This window comes from Penicillium psychrofluorescens (assembly GCF_964197705.1).
Source record: "Penicillium psychrofluorescens genome assembly, chromosome: 4".
NCBI lineage: Eukaryota > Fungi > Ascomycota > Eurotiomycetes > Eurotiales > Aspergillaceae > Penicillium > Penicillium psychrofluorescens.
The window spans coordinates 3,934,930-3,955,556 of record NC_133442.1 but is presented as its reverse complement, the minus strand read 5'-3'; the positions used below and the strand labels follow the sequence as shown (position 1 = coordinate 3,955,556).

General features: G+C 51.4%; 6 protein-coding genes across 6 annotated transcripts; 2 read left to right on the top strand and 4 right to left on the bottom strand.

The window, feature by feature from the left end:
* Positions 1-3,991: 3,991 nt before the first annotated feature.
* On the top strand, positions 3,992-4,819 carry PFLUO_LOCUS7150 (uncharacterized protein; the record flags this gene model as incomplete). Its single annotated transcript, XM_073784762.1, has 2 exons — positions 3,992-4,365; positions 4,432-4,819. The coding sequence occupies 2 exons, from the start codon at positions 3,992-3,994 to the stop codon at positions 4,817-4,819; spliced, it is 762 nt and encodes a 253-aa protein (XP_073641185.1).
* An 850-nt stretch (positions 4,820-5,669) lies between these two features.
* On the bottom strand, positions 5,670-7,257 carry PFLUO_LOCUS7149 (uncharacterized protein; the record flags this gene model as incomplete). The annotated part of the gene is made up of 2 exons (XM_073784761.1): positions 5,670-6,027; positions 6,077-7,257. The coding sequence occupies 2 exons, from the start codon at positions 7,255-7,257 to the stop codon at positions 5,670-5,672; spliced, it is 1,539 nt and encodes a 512-aa protein (XP_073641184.1).
* A 5,897-nt stretch (positions 7,258-13,154) lies between these two features.
* Positions 13,155-14,344, bottom strand: PFLUO_LOCUS7148 (uncharacterized protein; the record flags this gene model as incomplete). Its single annotated transcript, XM_073784760.1, has 3 exons — positions 13,155-13,851; positions 13,903-14,198; positions 14,246-14,344. The coding sequence occupies 3 exons, from the start codon at positions 14,342-14,344 to the stop codon at positions 13,155-13,157; spliced, it is 1,092 nt and encodes a 363-aa protein (XP_073641183.1).
* A 1,298-nt stretch (positions 14,345-15,642) lies between these two features.
* PFLUO_LOCUS7147 (Putative pyridoxal kinase) lies at positions 15,643-16,814 on the bottom strand (the record flags this gene model as incomplete). Its single annotated transcript, XM_073784759.1, has 4 exons — positions 15,643-16,279; positions 16,329-16,446; positions 16,501-16,713; positions 16,766-16,814. The coding sequence occupies 4 exons, from the start codon at positions 16,812-16,814 to the stop codon at positions 15,643-15,645; spliced, it is 1,017 nt and encodes a 338-aa protein (XP_073641182.1).
* A 762-nt stretch (positions 16,815-17,576) lies between these two features.
* On the top strand, positions 17,577-18,749 carry PFLUO_LOCUS7146 (uncharacterized protein; the record flags this gene model as incomplete). Its single annotated transcript, XM_073784758.1, has 1 exon — positions 17,577-18,749. One exon carries the CDS (start codon positions 17,577-17,579, stop codon positions 18,747-18,749), a length of 1,173 nt encoding a protein of 390 aa, XP_073641181.1.
* Positions 18,750-19,401: 652 nt separating this feature from the next.
* Positions 19,402-20,202, bottom strand: PFLUO_LOCUS7145 (uncharacterized protein; the record flags this gene model as incomplete). The annotated part of the gene is made up of 1 exon (XM_073784757.1): positions 19,402-20,202. The coding sequence occupies one exon, from the start codon at positions 20,200-20,202 to the stop codon at positions 19,402-19,404; it is 801 nt and encodes a 266-aa protein (XP_073641180.1).
* Positions 20,203-20,627: the final 425 nt, after the last annotated feature.

The window sequence follows — 20,627 nt, the reverse complement described above, 5'->3', positions numbered from 1 at the left end:
TTGTTAGATCTGTCTTTCATTTATACCGTCTCTTTCTTCCCTCTGTGGGTGTTGTTTGATTTGGGTTCGGGGTTTTACGCTCCTTTCTGTACTATAGAATCCTTGTGCGAGATGTGGTCATTGTGGCTTCCTGGCGAGGTTGAGCTTCACTTATATATAGCGATGGGATATATTTTTTTGTTTGGACCATGTGAACATGAAGCGAGGTGAAAGGAAATCTGGGATTTTGGGTTTGGTGTTAGTGGACTGATGCATTTTGACCCAATTCAGCCTATCTGGCTCTACTGATAGTGTGAGTTAAAAGAAGACTTGCTGAAGCAACTAGAAGGTTGCCCGAATGTGGGGTTCTCTGTTATGTGCCATGGTTACGATAGCTCTTTTATACCCTACAGTCTACAGTACATTATGCCATAATGAGCACTTTTATGCAATCCTATCCCAAACCCTTTCTTGAAACCCCATTTTGGTTGACGCTCTCTCAAAAGCCTCCGTTTTGTGGTTCTATTTTCAACAATGCCGCGAAGTTGAAGTCAGTGCTTGTTTATTGTTTCTCAGGCTTCTCCCTTCTTTCAATTGTGACTTCAACACCCTTTGTGTAGGTAAAGAATCCATTTTTCAATGACCATTCCTTTTGTGGGTTTGTGAGATCAAACTGGGTAGGAGTCAAACAGTTAGTCTACCCCTGACAGATAAGCCAACCGTAACGCCAAAGTGACATACCTTGAATCTTACAAGCAGTTCAGGGATGACCTTATACATCTCCAGATACGAGATGTTTTTTCCAAGACAGACTCTTGACCCCCCTCCAAACTAATAAACCCGATATCAGTATATTCTCCACGTGTGATGTAGAAACTGAGCCGCTGAAGAACTAACCGCAAACAGTGCTCGGTCCATTTCTTTTCTCTTATCTTGGCTTGCTTCAATCCAGCGTCCCGGCTGCCAGGAAGCAGCGTCTGACCCATACACCTCTTCATTCCTATGTGCAACCCAAGCGTTCACTCCAAGCACTGTTCCATGTTCAAAGTGCTTGCCACATAACTCTATACCTTCCTCCGGAGCAACACGTTCCAAGGGGATTCCTATCGCCGGAGTCATCCTCAACGCTTCCTTGATGCAAGAATCAAGGTAGGGGAGCTTATGTGCAATATCCCATGGAACTGGCGACGGAAGGTTGGCATTATCCAATTCGGCAAGCAAAGCTTTCATTGAGTCTGGGTTCTTCAAGAGGTGATAGATCACTGAAGTCAGTGTAATCGCAGTGGAATCGGAACCGGCCTGAACGTTTTGCTGACACCAAGATATTATCCAACTATAATAATACCTTACATCAGTAGAGTAATAGAATCATGTTGGCGTAGGGCGTAGGGTGTCTCACGAATCAGGAATACTCGACGAAGAATTATCCTTAATGTCCAGAAACCGGGCCAAAAAGTCCCGCTCTTCACCTTTCTTCTCGGGGTGATCATGGCGCTCCTTTTTCCGCTCTTCTATCCGATTAAGAGCGAATTTCAGGACAGGCGATACTGTCTGCTTTGAAAAAAGACCTGAAAAAACCCCCACAAGAGGATTCTTGTGCCAAAGCTTATCGAGCCAGGGCATCTGACCGGTCTATCAGCCCCAGGGGCTTTATTAGTTACGAAACACATCCGAAATTTCCAGGAACAGGCTTATACTCACAACAGCGACATACCAAAACCGGCCCTCTATTGTTTCTAGGATGCCATCCACATCCTCCTCCCTCTCCAAAAACCCAAGCCTCTTTCCAAATGTGATCTCCATGATAACGTCAGTCGCGAACCAATGCAGCCACGTCCCTAGGTCAAAAGTTCTCCCTTCGTCTGCCAATTTGTCCAGCTTGCTCAAGAAGAGGGACTCGGTGCTCTCCACCAGTGGCTCATACGTCCTAAGATTTGTCATGGCGTACACTTGCGCGATAGGGCGCTTCATCGTCTCGTGCACAGATTCGTCGAGTGTGGAGAAAATAGTAGGAACAACCTTCCCATGAGCCACGTTTCCCATGACCGGGTAAAATTCCGATTTGGGGTAGCGAGTACGTGTATTGTATAGGACGGGGATGGCGGCGGGAGAGCCCACCGAGACATTGTTGGGCCCAAGGCGAACAAGGGGTCCATAGCGCTCGTGAAGGCGGATGTGATGCTCGTGGGCAGATCCAGTACGAACCAGCAGGAGACGGTATAGGTCAGTTAGCTTGGCAAAGGCGGGGCCTGGGATGGAGCGAAGATCGGAACGAAATAGCGGAAAGAGGACGAGATGGTAAAGGAGATATAGGACGATAGGTATGCTAAGGGTCACAAAAAGAGGGAGAGATGCGACGCCATGGAATTCGTCCATTTTGACCTTTCAGGAATCCTTTCTCCAGTTGACAAAATGTAATTCCGTGGGTGGTCATGGATATTTAACGACCCCTCCTGCTAAATAACCTAGTCCGTGCTTGATGCACCAATACTCCACCTGCCATCATAGCCGCTCCCTTCCCGAAATGACCAAAAAAGGGCCATGACTGTCTCGCTCTAACCGGCACGACTCCCTCCGGTGCCGAAGTGATATAAGACTCCATGGTGGTTCTTAGGTGGCATGGGGCCTCCAGCTGTTGATTGGCGTGTGAAAACAACGTGTTTTTGTGTGTTCTTTCTTTCCATTATCAGGTCTATAGGCATAAAGCGCTGGAAACACTAACTAACAAGACTCCGGTGGCTCTCGGTCGCCCGTGACAACCCTCTGCGATAGGCCTAATTCGTTAAATGTAATAGGAATATGTGAGAGCGAAGACTACGGAGTAAGGGCAGGGCCTTTTAATCTAGCCCATAAGAATTGCATATGATTTTGAGTAGTCGCACACGGGTAGTTACGTACCCGCCCCCTAGTAGTCGGGTAGTGTTAACTGACAGGATGGACTCAGTGGAGTTTGTGGGTCACACGGCTGGGGTGCTTTGAGGAGCACAGACGCCTGGATTATGCGCGAACGGAGATCCCACTTTCCAACCCAACACTTTGGTTCAGGGTAAAGAGGGCCATTCCTTCAAAAGTCTAGAGACCTTATCGACTCTGGAATTTGTCTTTGTTACGACACCACTACCCTCAAGAATACAGTGAACATCTAGCTTCAGGCTGGAGGAACTATCATTTTTTCTGAATCACGACTTCAGTGACTATTGCATTGGATCGAGAATCACTGGGGTGCCTGTGAATGTGGAGTTTGAATTTCGGTTACAGTTGGGACGTCAATCCGTAGTGGGTCAAGAGCTTCTTCGGGGTCAATAATGGCCTGTCAAACACCGAGACGAGAAAGGATCTTGCGGAGCATCTGCTTCGAGATCTGAGCGTTGAACCCTGAACGGACGGGACGATCGCTGCCAGATTTTCATGAAATTTCCTGTTTGTCACTTTGCTCGGCTATATCTAACCCTTTCGCTCCCTTTACCTCAATTCCACCTAGTCCGAGTCTTCATCTTTCCCAAACACTTGACGCAGAAGAGAAGTGCAAACCATGAAACTTCCGCCTCCACCCCCCGGCCTTGACATCTACGAGAATCACACGGCACATGTCATTGCATCCGTACTTGCTCCAGCTATACTCGCTGTCATAGCTGTGGGATTGCGGTTTTGGGCGAGATTTATGTCCAAAGCGAAGTTCCAATGGGATGACTACCTAATCCTAATAGCACTGGTAAGAATACAACCATTGCTACCTATCAAATGCTATCACCATAACTAACGTCCCCAACCAGGTTCTCAACACCGGTAATTGTGTTCTCAATATCTTAAGTACGGACAATCGCAGGCACCCGAGTGTTATCAGAACAGCGAACTAAAAGACAATACAGTGGCCAAACTAGGCGGAATGGGTAAACATGTATGGAACCCTTCTATCAATCTAGTGATGATGTATAAGGTTAGTTTGAACCTGTCTTTGACCCGGAATGCCAAACAATTAACCCTAATGATTGGCCCTCAGCTTGTCTTTGTCATGGAATTCGTCTACAGCTGTACGATCCCCGCGATCAAAATGTCGGTGATCATGTTCTATCATCGCCTCTTTCCGGTTCCTCGCTTTACCTACCTTCTTTATTTCTGCACTTTCCTCGCGCTTGGGTGGTTCGTTGGCGTGATGGTTTTTAATCTGATCCAGTGTCATCCATACTCATATTTCTGGGAGCAATACGGAGATACAGGTGCCCAAGGCTCATGCCTAGATGTTGAAGCTTACTTCATGGGCAATGGCATTGCGGAAGCCATCACCGACTTTATCATCCTTTGTGCCCCGTTTCATGAGGTTTGGAAACTTCATATGCCAACGCCCCAAAAGCTTGCGGTTATTGGCATCTTCGGGCTCGGAGCCTTGTATGTTTTCCACTTTTCGACGTCTTAGACCACTGAATGGGAGACTGACATAGACTACTACCTTAGTGCTTGTATTGCGGGTGCGCTTCGCTGCTATGCAGTAGCCCTCATGACCGAGAATATGGACATCACTTGGAACTTCGGCCGTGGATTTATATGGAGTTCTATTGAACCTTCACTGGGTATCATATCTGCATGCTTGCCGACTCTTCGACCTCTTGTCCGATACATCTTCCCATCAGGGCTTGGTCGCAGCCAAAAAACAAGTGACTTTTATCGTCTGAAAGAGCGCGGGGCCTATCCGTCTGGCTCCGGCGGACATGCTCCTGGGAATAGTAAGATTCGCAGGGGTTCCCTGGACTCAGCTGCTCACTTGGAGCCGCAGAACGACCCGAACTCCTTTATCATGGTTCGACGCGATATTTCGTGGTCCTCTAAGCAGGACGGAGATTAATTTACTGGCCCCCTGGCGGTTCAGCGCTGGTCCATCCTACTATGTAGTTGCTTCCACTGTACATTTGTAATAAATTTTGTGCTGCATATATCTAGAATCTTCGGTGGTCTGTAACTATCAACAAACAGTCTCCCATCCGATTGGTGTGGAGCTTTGGCAGCAAATCATCTCTCGCATCTCCTGGTGGATCTGGAACCACTCTTAAAAGTTTGTAGGGGAATGCCGTGAGCGGACCGTTGGTCCCGCAGCCTGACTTCGCCCTAGTCAATCAATGGTTCCACTTTAGAAGGAGGTTCCACAGTAAGGACGACTACCAGGTTCTTCTCTACGTGAATCTTATTTAAGCAATGGCTTAGCGCCACAGGGAACGAAGGGGGAGCACTACAACGGAAAGACGGAACAAGTCAACGGTGGCGAGAAATCCGGTTCGCATGTAACTATGCTCCCAAAACTGCCAGAGAGTCTTTCACTCATGTTCAGAACCCCAAAACCAAAACAAAAAAGCCCATAGAAATCTCCAATGTAAATACGAATATGCACAATACACTCCCTTGGAGTGGTCATCCAGATGAAAACGAGAGTAGGATACATGATGATGAAAGACTCTCTAGTAAAAACGAATGGCCGTGTATCATCATTCAGAATCTAACAATTGGAGCACATGGTATCATTGAACAATGAAGTTCGTAAAAAAAAAGGTATCATAGAAGAAGAGGGAAATTCGTCACTCGTAAACCAGGTGTAAACTCCAAGGGTGGTCGTTCAACTTCTTTGCAAGGGCTGCGCCCCCGAGAGAACTTATCAGCATTATGGTAGATGCAGAGAGAAAAAGGAGGGTTATCTCATGAATTCAACCGTCGCCGTCGGCCTCTTGTACTGCCGGGTGGCCTCTGCGAGAGTACATCTCGTAAGATGGGATCGTCTTTGCTCTTGTCGACGTGATGGACTCGAACGTGTCTTGATAAAATATGAGCATGAAGTGAACGACTCGAGGAAGTGGAATAGCATACCGTTGGAGATTATCCGGTCGAGGATACTTGTGCTGCTGGTCGAGACAGAATGGACAGACATAACCCGGCGAGTTGTGTACAAGACCGTGCCGCATCATCTCGTTCTTACGCTTGAAGCCTTTGCCGCCTATCGCCCGTGGACAGTTCTCTACCGGGCAGAAATGCGGTCGGTCCTGGGAGTGCACATTGGCGTGAGAGCTGATATTTTGGTCAGAAAGATATCAAAAACGAACGGACCGAGACATACTTTAAGAGGTATTGGGTCTGGAACGGCGGGGCGGTGCATCCCAGATGGTGGCACTTGTAGTTACCTGGGGGCGCGTTCCCGTTGGGAGATAGAGTCGAGTCGAAAGACGTCCGGTCTCCGGGCCCGGCCCCAAGTTGCTCTGTGGGGGTGGGATAACCGGCAGCCGGGCTTTTCGCCGCTATGGGCGACGGATCGTACGGAGAGGCTCCACTCGGGTGGAGCTCCGTCTGGGAGTATGTCCGCCAAAACGTAGGCATTGAAGCCGGAGAAGGATTGTTGGATATATCATTGGTACTCGTGGGTGAAAAATGTGAAAAGGGACTTGGTGGAATATGCTGTGGCTGGGGGAACCGTTCTTGTGCTGGGTCGTTTCGTGGGCCAGCCGAGCTTGGGCCCGGGTACGGATATGGAGGTATCCCGTTGACCCTTGGTGGAAAATCCGGTGGGTTTACGCCTAAGGTGTGTATTGATGGAAGCACTCGGTTGTTGCCATCCGGAGAAGTTGCAGGGTTCGACTGCGGTGGAGAATGAAGCGATTGGAGGGCTGGGAGAGAGACCCTGTCTTCCGGGGAGTGCCTGACTGAAGAATCGGTGTATGGTGGAGATAATGCCAGTAGGTCTTCAGACGGTCGTCTTGTGCTTGGAGCTGAGATGGCGGCCGAGATCGAGGGCAAGCGAGGACGGCTTGGCGAAGTAAATTCCGTCTTGACCGACGGCGCTGGTGGAGGGAGCGTCACCGAGACCGGGTTTGGTGGAGGGAGGGTTTTGGACCCCGCCAGCAAGGAGTCCTTGTCATCTCGCAGCTGATCCACGGCTGCTTTGGCCGTTGTTTCCAGTTCAGGTTTTGCTTTTCTGTGGTCGACCGGATTGAAATCCCGAGGCGCCGGAGGCCAGTCCTGCCCGAGCGGGTGCTCCCTCTCATAGTAGGCAATATCGGGCCGGCTAGGCTCTAGAAAGCTGATCAGTACCGAGTCGCCGTAACGCGTCTGTGCCCGGGATTCCGGCAAGTGCTTACGGGAACGACCGGGCGTTCCCTTGGCAGCATCGTTCTCGGTAGCATTGGGAGACCCTGGCGGGACAAACGGAGGCCGTTTCTCCTCCACCCCATAATTGGGTTTAATGGCCACTAGCGGCGGCGAGCGTTTCCAGACGTCGTCCGATTCATAGATCTCGGATGTCATGAGTGCGGGCCCAGGCGCATCAGGCGCACGTTTCTTTGGGCTCGGAGCAAGCTCTTGATCTGACCCACTCCTCGATAGCACCGTATAAGACGGAGAAGATGAGAGGGACCGCTCTGTTACGCAGTTAGCGATTGTTCCACTTCTAGTCTGGAGAATGAGAAACCACGGTGATCCCAGACAGGCTTGTAGGTAGCCGCCTCTACGTTCAACCCTCGAGACCAGTAGTAGGCGACAGTAACAAAATACAACATGATAAACGGTTTTACTACTGGTCCAAATGGTGGGGGGGGGGGAGGCGCATTCATAGAATTTGATGCATCAGAAAAAGGATGGAGCTTACCCGGAAGGTGTGAGCGGGTCTGATGAGGCTCAACGGAAGCAACCAGATTACGACTGCAACGCCATCTGCATGCGATGCGACTGCGATAGAAGATGCCTTGAACCCGTTGCAAGAGCAGCGCTTGAGGGTGGCTGTCGCGGCTCCGAGGGAATACGAATGGTGAGAGCGGGCGGGTACCGGGTCAGTGCATCAGGCGGCGGCGAGATGCTGTTGTTGTCCTGCGGGTGCAAACCTCGAGTAGAACAGTGGAGAGACCGAGTGTTGGGAAGGGGGGAAGTAAAGAGAGAAGTGGGTGTCGAAGCTGACCAGCAGTTGAGTTGAGTTGAGTTGAGGAAACAAGGAAGAGAGAGAAAGAGAGGAGAGAGAGGGGGGGAATTGGGGGGGAAGTGAGGCTCTGAGTGCGTGGGCACGGGCGATTATGCTGCTCCACCAAAAGGAGGCTGAGAGGAACGTGATTTCTTCATCAGCCATTAATTATTCCTCTCCCATCTTCCTTCGCATCGATTTCCTACGCTTCATTCCTTTCTCCCCTCCCCTTCATCCCCATAATCATCCACCCCCTCCCAGGATTGGCCCCCCTGCCACTTTCCTTTTCCCACCGCTTCTTCTGCGCATCTCGGGAAGGCTCCACCTTCCCGGAGTCATCTACCGGGGTCCGTTGCTCGCCCTGACTCGCACCAGCAAAACACACCTAAACCCACTCCCCACTCACTCACCCTCCCCGGCTTTTAACCAGGGTAGGGAACATTAACGACTCGGGCTCCACTGTCTATTTCATCCGTGTTTTCATCCTGTCTTCTGGATGGCCACTCCACCTCGAGGCTCCCAGCCTCGACCTGACGAAACTCTGTTCCAGCTAGCCTGGCGCCTCGCGCCTCGCGAAATGAGGCGGTTCCGTCTGCGGCGTCACCTGTGTTTCAGTTATTCCCAGGCGGGCGGCCTGCCAACCCGCCAAGATTCGCTGAGGCACAATCCGCGGCCCGCCCCGACACAGTTTTGTTCATTACTATTATTTGTTTTTTCTCGCTGCCTGCGCCCAGGTGGATTCTTCACATCCTGAGCCTCATGTTCCCGTAGAGCCGCAGGGCCGACCAGCCTCATCCTCTTCCTTCCTGGGACCCTCCTCCCCCGCCAACCCTGGCCAATGATGCCGCTGGTGGCGAAGTGTCCGTGCCTTTCGTCCCCATTGTCGCAGTGCTTGACTACAAAATAATTTTGCAAAAGGGCTGTTATTGGCTGATTCGTGCTGATTCGTCCAGGCCCTGATGTTACTTGTCAGTGCGACGGGGCTACCTATGCGACAGGATCGCTTGCTCGGCCAGAAGGATGGTCTCTACGTCAGTCCGAAAGTCTCCTTAATCTGCTACATTATGAGGTCACTAACCCGCAAAAATGCGACCAAGTGTGAGAGGGGTCAGCCAGGCGCCTACCCAAACACCTATTGTAGCAAATGCGGCTGCCCAGCAGATCAGGACATTATTGGCTTCCGACCCGGCATAATAATAGAATCATGTACAATTGTTTTCGCTAGGGTTTTTCGTTTATTTGATGATAGAGGTTTTTTGGCGGGTTTTATTGGCGTAGCCGATCGGCCTACTTGTTATTCCACGGTCTAAGATGAGCGCTGCCGGTCAACGTACAGGTATCTACGCTCTATCCCCAATCTCATTTTGGTAAGTAATAAAACTACTAATTATCAGGAGACTAATTAGCACGGCACATCAAAAGGTTTAAGCTTTTGCAATCACCCCGGTAGTATTTATGGACTCCGTGAGTTATGTCGTTCCGAGGGGGGGAGGGTCTGGGGGAGAGCGCTCCTCCAGATTCAAGCCACTGAGCGAAGCGAAGATCATGACTCGCGTAGATAGCGCATAACTGTATCTTACGCTGCCACTGGCTCGAATGACCCTCAGCCCGTAGATAAATGTGCTCCCTCATACAATGTTCGCGGTCCTTCGCAGCCGTCACAATATTTGATGCAGGGCGGCTTACGGCAATATACATCGTCGCAGAGCGCAGGGCGCAAGGCACCTACATCACTTCATTTGCGAACGTTTGGTCGAATTGTAAACGACCTCTATCACGGACGCTAGGTTCTGAGAAGTGTTGATATTACCTTGCGACCACAGAACACTTGTAGGACATAGCTAGCTCAGGCGAGAATCAGCGTTCAGATCATAATCATTTGAGATTGTGGAAGATCATAGCTTTTAGTGTATTATTGATAGCGACGGGAGATTCTTTCGAGTCCAGTTGGTTTTACTTTCGTTATCATCGATGTCATCCGAGCTCTAGGACTAGGCTGATCCCTTTCTCTATATTGTAGAACAATAAGTGATCAACATTATCGATCGACTCGAACGAGTCATTCGGATCACTCTCCGAGCCGGAAAGAAGATGTCAAGGGTTGCGGAGGCTAGAGTTGAGTAGAATGATTTGTGTTCATGTTTGGCTTGAAATTAAGAGACAGCATAAGGGGACCTTTCATCCCGAACATATTAAATAACATAGAAAACGCCAACGGTTGCTCAAACGAAGCCGCAGGGCCGGGACAAAGTTCGATTTCAAGGGTTTGACCCATTTGTACATTTAAAAGGTCCACCATAGATAGAAATATATCACAATAAGTAACAGGCTCTGACGAGTAACCTGTAACCTGAAACAGATCATTACTTTATCTCATCCATATTTGATGCCAATTCATGTCTCGGACCACCTGTATGGGCATCCAGTTCTACCGGTGCCCTCATCTCTGGCATTCCAGAGCCGATCATGACGGGTTCTTCCTTCTGCTGCTGCTGCTGCCGCCGCCGATTGCGGCGCATGAAGAACCAGATCAGCCCAGCCACGATGACTACTGCAGCGACCCCGCCAATGACTCCACCGACAATTGCACCAGTATGGGACGAAGAGGACGACGATTTCATAGCATCAGGAGCAGGGCTCTGTTGGAAAGGAGCGACATTATTGGTGGCGGAGGAGGAGGAGGAGGAGGATGTGGATGTATCGGAAGTTGTTGTGGAATCGGCGTTTGACAGTGTTGTTGTCGTGGTGGACGAGGTAGTTGTTGTGGTAGTAGTGGGAGTGGAAGCTGTGAACAGCACATCACACATGTAAGCACAAAGAATATGAAGGATAATGAAAGATCCAGATCGATACTTACTTGAGCCGTAATATGCAATTGCCAACAGCGTCATGCTGTGGCTCAAATCGGCAATGTCATCTGTACAGCCGACAAATGAATCTGGTCTCTCGAAAGCATGCTGGCCCTCAGCACAGCAAAAATATCCAGCGGCGTGATAGACATTCGCAGTGGCATTTGCGCAGTGTTTATTAATCAGTTGATCGCAGTTTGCCTCGGACGGGCAACAATGCACGTTGTCTTGACCGGCCGGGCAAAATGTGCCTCCTGGGCAACAGGCGTGAAAGGGAGCCCACGTTTGACCACAGTCGGTTTCCGTGCCTAAGCAGCCGCCACTTCTGCGAACCGCAAGCCCATACGGGCTACCCAAATCGGCCATCGGGCGTGTTCATATATCAGTCGATTAGATGACTTTGGAAACCGGAGGATCCGAAATATGGGTATTAGGCGACGGTAGGTGAGAATAATTCCAGTGTCAGGGAGTGTGCCCGCATCGGGCCAACACTGTAGGATGTTTTCGAGGACAAGATATGCGAGTTGGAAACAGACACCCACGGAAAGGGGTAAGATTTGGTTTATGTATTATTGTGGTTCCGGCGGGTAAGGCAAAGGAAATCCCACACTGAAAACGCCGGGTCGGAGCCAAGAACCTGGGCAATATTACTAGCCTATTGTATTCTTTACTAGCGTCTACTGTCGCTCACTCAGCCCCCCGGTCGGATGCCGCCATGCGCTTTCGCATCAGATTCCCCGTCTGGTCGCAGAATTAAATACTGACATTCTTGTTATTACTCCGTGTGGCTTTTGAGATCTCATGCAAAACGAGATACTTTTTTGGGTTTCAATAGCGACCCCCTGAAGTAGGAATCCGCTGCTTATTTCGATGGTTTCAAAAGCCATGTCGAGAGGCCTGAGTCACTTGCTATAGATAGGGCCACTGCTTATGCCGGCGCGAAGCTTTCCCTATTGATTGGGCACAGCCTGATCCGCCGTAAATAAGTGTAACCCGTTACATCATCCAGGCCTCTCTTGCTTCGGCCACATGGTCTCCCCTAGAATTGGATAAGATTGACGGTTTCTGGACGTGACGGTACTAAAAAAAGAGGGGCGAGTATGGCACTAGCCAAGCAGATCGGCATTGGCATAGCGAGCCTCGACCATTCGCTCAAGCATTTATCGGTTTATCGAAAAACCGGACAGCCCAAAAAGGTAAAGCAATAGCTTCAGATGCATGAACCCTGATCTACAGCAGCTCGAGGGATACCCTCCCTGCGAGCATTGTTTGTCGTTTATCGGAAGCCTACGGACTTTGACTATGCTTTGCCGAAAGAGATTTTCCTTAGCTTCCGTAATTGCGCTAGCTAACTACCGCGGCGGAAGCCGGTCTGGGGAAAGCGAGAAACACTCCACGTATAATTTCAGAACATGCCTTGCCTAGTTCATATACGTTGAGGAGGTCGCGTAGCGCCGCTTCTTGCATTTCAGCTTCTCTACAACCCACGTATCCGAATTGATAAACCTGATGTTCCCTACTCCTGTTGATCTGTGCCAGACTTTGTCGACCAATTTGCAATCAGTTCCTGCGCACCAAAACATTCATGTACATGTTGTAGGAACCCGGATTTAGATCGAGCGCAATTCTGTCGAGCAAAAGGATCCAGAGTGGGTTGACTCCTGCAGGTGCTGTATTGGCGGCCACACTAGACGAAAGCTTTCCAAATCCGTATTGCCTTAACATTCATTCGCACTCAGAGTACCAGAGTGCATGATCAATACCCTAGGTAGATGATAGGAGTGGAAAGGCAGCCGTTTACGGCCCTAACAGCGGTCATTCTCGGCGTCAATCCCACAGGTCTCCAAATTCTATGGGAAAGTAAGTCATTAGTGCATCTTTTTGCTGGTCCTTTTTTGCGCTGCTCCTGGATGCAAAGAGGGGATGGCTATCAGTGACTTACGATCCACGTGGAGATTAATCGGCTATGCTTATACCTTGGCGAATATCCCGCATGGCCACGCGAAGCCAAGGCCGCCTTACCCGCTTATTCTTATACCTTAGCCGCTATCTTCGAAGGTAATCGATTATCCATATATAAACTCTCATTGGGTCTCTCCTTCTTGCTAACATTCAAATCGCCAGTTTTTTCATAACCCTTTTGTCAACTCTCTCCTCTCTACCTCACTTTGGAAACCACGCTGCTTCGACTCAAGCGCGAAACCAGAGTGTTTTGGTTGAGGATTCCCCGAAGTCGGACGCCTGTTGTCGTTTATAGTATAGATGATAGATCTTCTAGATATCCTAGACCCGAAAGATGGCTTCGCTAATATTGATGAATATAATTTCTCGTTATCAACATAGGCCACACAACACAACACAGGGGTGGAGCGTGCTTCAGTATGTACAGTAGGCCTAAATTTCTACAGTTTACCCTTCTGCTGCCCTCCTTGCAACAGCCTGACCCGTTCCCACGCACTTAATGCAAAAGGCTTCGTCTTCTTGGCGTACTCCCCGGCCCGCGCGCTGCTAGCCTGACGCAAGGCGAACCGGGCCGCAATACCCTGCATAATGACCGAGCTTCGGAACGTGAAAAAGGCATCACCCCAAAGAAGCTCCTCGGCGGGGTTCCACCCGGCTACCTCGCTGTACCAGCGGACGCAGTCCTCGCGCGTGGGTAAGCCGGGGGTGTGCCCGGGTTTGAACACGTTGGAGTCATGCTCGGTCGTCTCGATGATGTAAGGGCTGGTGAGGTTGCAGACATCCGACAGCGGGTGTCCGACGGTGGCCATTTCCCAATCCAGAATGCCAATCACGCGCGGCTCGGTCTTGTGGAAGATCACGTTGTCGATCTTGTAGTCGCCGTGCACTAGGGTGCCGCGATCCCGCGGCTGCGTGGTCTTGTTGGAGAAGAAGCGCACCATGTCTTCAAAATACGGCAGCTCGCCTACGGGCTCCTTGCTCTCTACGTCGACGGCCTGCGCCTGCGCCTGGGAGACTCTCGAGAATGTTGAGATCTGTCGATCATAGAACCCCGTGGGCTTGCCGAACCTTTCCAGACCGACGTCCTTGGGGACCACTCTGTGGAATTTGGCCAGCGTGCGTAGTGCATCCTTCCACCTGAAAGAGGTCAGCATAGATCGGGCGTAATGGGCTTCCTCGGTCCCTTACAGGGCATTTCTCTCCTCCGCACTCACCCCAGGCATCGCTGGGTCTGTGAAGTGGCGTCCGTCCAGGAACTCCATAATGTAAAAGGGCGTACCGATCACACTGCTATCCTCGCAAAGGCAGTGCGTTTGCGGGACGGGCACATCGGTCGGTCCCAAGGCATGGATAATCTTATACTCGCGCTCCACCTGGTGGGCCGTCTTGGACAGCAGCTTGCCGGGGGGTTTCTTGCGGAGAACGAACTTCTTGCCATCGGCGGTGGAGAGCTGGTAGGTCGGGTTGGATTGACCGAAGCCAAACTGGTCAATGTTAGTTGAGAGCAGAAAGTGGAGGTTAGCCGACGCACCTGCTTCACATCCAACGGGGTCTTGATCTCGGGGACATTCTGGTCGATGAACCGTTCTAGAGATGGGATGTCGATGGGCTGGCGCACAGCACCCGCCATGATTGCAGTTGAATTGCTAAGATAGAAGACAATCAAGGTGTTCTATCTGGAGAGGAGACTGATATATGGGAAAGGAACAACCGGGGAACCGAGGCTCTCCAACCTCGGCCAGGAAAGTGTGGGGAGCGAGAGCATGTGTGCAAACAGTGCAAACGACGCGTCCCAGCCGTCCATGCGTGCACGCATTTCTTCAAGGAAGGGATGACCGTGTCTGCAGTATTTATTTGATCGGTCAACCCAGTTCCGCTTTTCTTCATTTCCCACAGGTAGTATCATGACCAACAAAGAGACTACTCCTCCCCCTGTCACTTCCACCACCACCACCACTGCTGGTCCGACTCGCGAACCTCCCTCCCTCCCCGCCTCACCACTCGCCAAACGAACCAAAACCACCGACACCATGACCAACGCTCCTGCCGTGACCTCCATTCAGCAGCCTCTGCCCCCGCTGCTGGTCAAGAAGCTGGTTGACTCGGCCCGCGCCCCAACGCGGGGCTCGGCCTTTGCCGCAGGGTACGATATGTACGCGGCCAAGGAGACCGTTATTCCCGCCAAGGGCAAGGCCATGGTCGATACGGGGATTGCCATTGCGGTGCCGGAGGGGACTTGTATGTTTTGAGAATCATTGGTATTGAGAGAAGGTCGGGCTAACAATTGCACCACCTCATAATAGACGGCCGCGTCGCACCCCGCAGTGGTCTTGCGTCGAAGCACTTTATTGATACTGGCGCGGGAGTCATTGATGCTGATTACCGTGGGGAGGTCAAGGTGCTTCTGTTTAACCACTCTGATGTCGACTTCCCTGGTATGTACAGACCGACCCGGCCTGTGTTTTTGAAGGTTCTGACATGTGGATATAGTCAAGGAAGGTGATCGCGTCGCCCAGCTGGTTCTGGAGAGAGTGAGTACTCCTCGGTTGATGGATTGGCTTGTCTTTGACATTCTTTATTTCTAGATCTACACCCCGGAAGTGGCCGTCGTCGAGGAGTTGGAAGAGAGCGTGCGCGGTGCCGGTGGATTCGGCAGCACGGGCGCGTAGACATCTCAACTACAAAAAACATGGGCATTGAAATGGCGGGTTCTTGGCTTTATCTAGAAGAGTTTCGGGAATACTTAACGAATTAAAGATGTGAGATTCAACAATGAAAAGAGGTTATGGGGCTTTTGTGGCTAGGGATTGGTTTCTATATACAGCAATGCCACACCCAACACGCCCTCCACCCATCCATCGTGTCTCGTCTATGTTTATTCGTCCCCAAGGGGGAATCCAGTATACACCGGGTATGTCCATCACTCATCTATTGCAGCTGAGCCGGCAAGTCCTCCTTGCTCCATTCCTGCACCGCAAAGTCCACATGCGGGTCGCGCAGGAACTGCGCGTTCCGGACCAGCCGGACCTCTCCCGCTTTGGTTCGACGCAGATGCTCCTGTTTCTCCTGTTCATCGGGACTTCCCACGCCATTTTGCGGTGCGGATGCGACCAACTCGGCATTGCGCGCCTGCAGCGTCCGCTCGAGAACGCGGTGCATGCTGGCCAACACCTTGACGGTGGCGTGCGCCAGGGGCAGATCCGTTGCCGGCACGGTGTCGGGGGATACCCAGGACGGGGCGGTGCGGACGTGATCGCCGGCGGCGGTGACGGCCTCACGCAGTCGTGCCACCATCAGGGCGGCGAACATGTCGCCCGTGCCGCTGAAGAAGCAGTCCAGGGCGGGGACGTCGATGCGGAAGAGACGTGGCGAGCCATTGGAGCGCGTTGTGGATCCGATCACAGTGAGGAAGTTCTCTGGTGGACTCGGCGTGGATCCGGACTGTGAGAGCTTGAAGAGCTGGACGGAGGTGATGATGACATGGGGTACGGAGTAGATGCGGTGGATGGCAGTGATGGCCTCGGCCAGAGTAGCCAGGGAGGTGATCTTCACACCGGAGAGGACTCTGGATCTTCGTTAATAGTGCTCGCTTGTAAATGTCCGACCTGACTCACTCTGCCTCGAATTGGTTGGGAAGGATAAGGTCTGCATGCTTGATGATCTGCTTGTAGGCCGGGACTACATCATCATTGACATACAACCGGCCCTGGTCGCCCATCACGGGGTCCAGCACTATGCGACGCCATCAGCGAATTGCCATTGACTCTGGTTTATGTTCTGACGCACCCCAGAAGAAGGATCCGGGCTTCTGCTTGGCCTTTTGCTGCAGATCGAGGCCAATGGCGCCAACTGCTTCCACCGCGGCCGCGCTAGGGGCATATCCTGACAGCATCACGTCGAAATCGGTGAGGTTACTCTGGCACAGGCCGGCGTAGAGATCCGTAATCTCGGTCGCGGTGGCACGAGTGCCCTTGAACTGGCGGTATCCCGTGTGATTGCCTGGATGATGATTAGTTTTCGGAGTGACTTTTCTGGCGCACACGGACCATACTGAAATGGACGGTGTTTATGGCAGCGACCTCGCAGCCCAGGGACTGCATGACGAAGGTCGCCATAGAGTTGCCGACATATCTGGCGGCGTCAGTGATCACCACGCCTACTTCCGTGGGGTCACCTACCCATAGACCACCTATTGAATGTTAGCCGTTGACTCGCGACGATTGTGACAAGCATCCCATACATGGCTGGCGATTGCAAGCACCCGGGTGTCGGGCACGAGCGAGTCGGACATGATTACTCTTGGACGATGTTGGCGGGCACAAAGACGTGGGGGACGAACGAAATCATCCCGAGGGCTGGAGTTACGTAAGAATCGATGGTCTATCTACATCCTACGAAGGAATAGTGAATATCGCGTGTTGATGAACTACGGGAGATTTTACAATCGACAATCCTTACGATGTGTTGCTGAGAAGAATCCGAGGACTGTCGCTGCAGCCCCCAATGAAACCTCGACGATCAACTCTGCCCGATCGGCCAGTCTCGACCGTTATCGCACGATGCACCGGAAGGCCCCTGAACGGGAGACCAAACTGTGTTCGGGCTAGCGTCGCCGGGCACTGGGCAGTCTCGGCCCTGATCTGGACGCCCCCCCGGTTTGCTGACCAGTTTCTTGTTCCGCTTGTTTCCTCCCTCGTGTTCCTGTTGTCAACTGCTGCACAAACCTCGTCGGTCATCTCACCTCGAGCCACGCCGGGAATAGAGGTCTACAATGTCGGATTAACCTCTTCACCAAGAGGATCCTGACTCTCACAGCCCGTCGGTAGCACTGTCACTCGTTCCTGGCCTGGGCCTTCATCGCCATGGCCTCACTCCATTGCTCCGGCAATCGAGGCACACACTCCTTTTCTGTTTTCGACTCTGTACAGCCATCTTCATCTTCATCTTCATCTTCAATCCACAGCCCATCCTCTCGCCGGGGATGTCGCTCACGATTCTCACACCGAGGGCTACTTTACCAGACCCTCGTAATTCTAATCATAATTCTCTGCGTCGCGCCGGTTTCCGCACTCGTCGAACCCATCGATCCCGGCCGACTTGCACATTTCACGCGATCTACTTCGCAACAACAAAGTGGAGAGCCCAACGCCGATCACCAGCGATCATCGCCATCGCGCGATGATGTGGCTCCCAAGGATGAGCACGAGGACATCTCGCAGTCCCAAGCATCCAATAACGCATCGTCCAATGCATCTAATTCCACATCCACACCGATCTCAACTGTCTCCAAATCAACGGAGAGTGTCGTATTCCCGACCCCATTCGACACCCTAGCCAACACCTTCGCCAATGCCAGCTGCTCCGCTTTCTTCGCGAACTTCCACGCCAATTCCACAATAACGGACTGCCACGCCGTCTCGCTGCTTCTCGAGAACTCTGTTTCCTTTTTCCATATCCTCTCTTCCGCCGCTGAGACGTCGCGTGTGCTCGACATCGCTTGCAACGCACCAGTCACTAAATGCAGAGACATCATGTCCTCTCTGGCGAACGATATGCTCAAAGATGAGAATTGCGGCTCGGATTACTCCCTAGGGAACTCCGTCGTCCAAGGTGCATACGATGACATGGTCGCGTATGAACCTCTCTATCACGCCACCTGCCTCACCAACCCGGTGACACAGAACTACTGTTTCGTTGACGCGGTCAAAAATGCCTCGGCACCGGCAGACTACAATGTATACTTTGTTCCGCTGGGCGAGACTCTAGGCTCGCATGCCTCGGTAACCTGCAACCGGTGTCTCCAGGCTACAATGAGTCTTTTTGCACGCTGGGCGACGCATGATGATCAACCGCTCGATCAGTCCTATCTTCCCTCTGCTCGCGCGGTTAATGAGCAGTGTGGCACTGGCTTTGCGCCTTCGAATATTACCGTCGGCGCCGATAAAGTGAAATCTGGTGCTGGTGTTTCGGCCTCTCTACCTACGACCTTCCTTTTAGCCGTCTTCCTCGGTGCTACGTTTATCGGCCTTGTCTGATCGTCATCCCGACTCAGTGGCTGCTCCCGATTTCTTCTAAAATTTCTGTTTATATATGCTGTCGCCTCATATGTTTTATTATATCCCCCTTTCTCCCTCGGGTAATTTCTGGTCAATGGAGTTCTGGTCACGCATCACGACAGCGAGGAGCGTGCCGATTCCTGTTTCTTTTTTCTTTCTTTTTTACATTTTGGATCCTGTACTTAAATAGTGATGGGCTTGTCTATACCAGCTCATCACGTATTCTGCTAGACGCCAGGACTAAATATACGCATGGTCTTTTATATGCACATTCAGGTGCACATGGACAGAGCAGCAGAAGAACCAAATAGTTATCAGATTGGTAGTGCTTAGGAACTCGGGCATTTCGGAGAACATCTCGAGCTATCTCGACCAATGCTTAGCGTCGAGATGTTAGTACCCGTTGACAATATAAAATCAAAGTCAAAACTCATAGACATTCAGTCAGACCAACGACATGAGTAGAACAACAAAAGAAAGCCTCTTCAGACTCACAACATGTAGAGATGCATCTCGGAATAAGCATCAGAGATGATAAATGAGACGACAATATTGCTTTCTGTTTTAGTTACTTCATGGAAGGTGACTTATATGATATCAACAACAGCAAGGTAATATTTCTACTCATGAATTAGAACAACTGTCCCTTCATAAACCATCTCACTGTGCCAAACATCACCCCGCCTAGCACCAGCCAGGAGATTAAACCGCGAGCATACAGAATGCGCGAGATCATTCGAACCTCAGAAGCATCGTTGCGGTGAGGGAAAGGCTCGTCTTTTGGTGCCTCCTTGCCAATAAACGCGCACAAAGACTCCCATCCGTCTTGAGGCTCGAATTCGAAGACCTCCCGCCCCCGTTTCACTGCCAATGCGTGGATCCACGCATTATGCGCATCATAATGCTTTGCCGTCAAAACCTCGTCCGCACTAAGACCCAGCTGGCTCTGACAGCGCTCCAAGATCTTGAACCACATGGCAGACAAGTTGCGGTCGGTCTTCCATAAGAAACAGAGAGTGTAATACACCGGTGAACCGGCCCAGGAGAGCACCTTCATTGACTGCTCCCACCGGCGGCCGCCACCGGGCCGCTTGTTCAGCACGATCTTAGCGTCCGGGTACATGTCCATGAGATCGTCCATGAGCATAGAGCCAGGGAAATCGGTGGTTGCCTGAAACCCATCGAACAGTTTATGGAGTAGCTTTTGCCGCGGTGCGGTGTCTTTCTCCCGCAGGGCAGCTAGAAGGGTGTCCCCGCGATCGGCGTTTGGTGCAATGTGGGCAAAGTGCATACAAGGAGTCAGGCCGATGTATTGGGACTCCAGTGCGGCTTGCATAGAGCTTGTTGCGCAGCGAGGGAGACCGGCGCAGAGAAGTTGCATAGGGGCTCGGTCGTTCCGGTCGACGACGACATCGTCGTTAAGGAGGCGCATTGCATGTAGTGATTGGTTTTGCGAGATGGAAGCAAAGTGGATGGGTTCTAAGAGCGCAGTCCTGGAAAAAAGAGGGTACGAGGTTGTAGTGACAAAATGGCTTCTCGAGGAAGAACCGTTTTTCTTTTACCTCGCTTTCAGCGTCAGCGCTAAAGTGACATCCCAAGGCTGCAAGGCTGAGGTTCTTGTATCCAACGTTAGTTATCGTAGATAGATCATCCTAGACTGGTTAGCGCAGGATTTTTAGATTGAAGAGTGGAATTCACACTGGCAATTGACTAGGATCCATCTGCCGCATCCTGATCACCTGATCTCTTCCATGGAATGGGGACAAGGGTTAAGCTGGAGAGGAAGGAATAGATCTAAGCTTCACTGTTTGCTAAGGTGAAAGGAGGGAAGAGCGAAATTTGGTTTCTCTGCCAGCA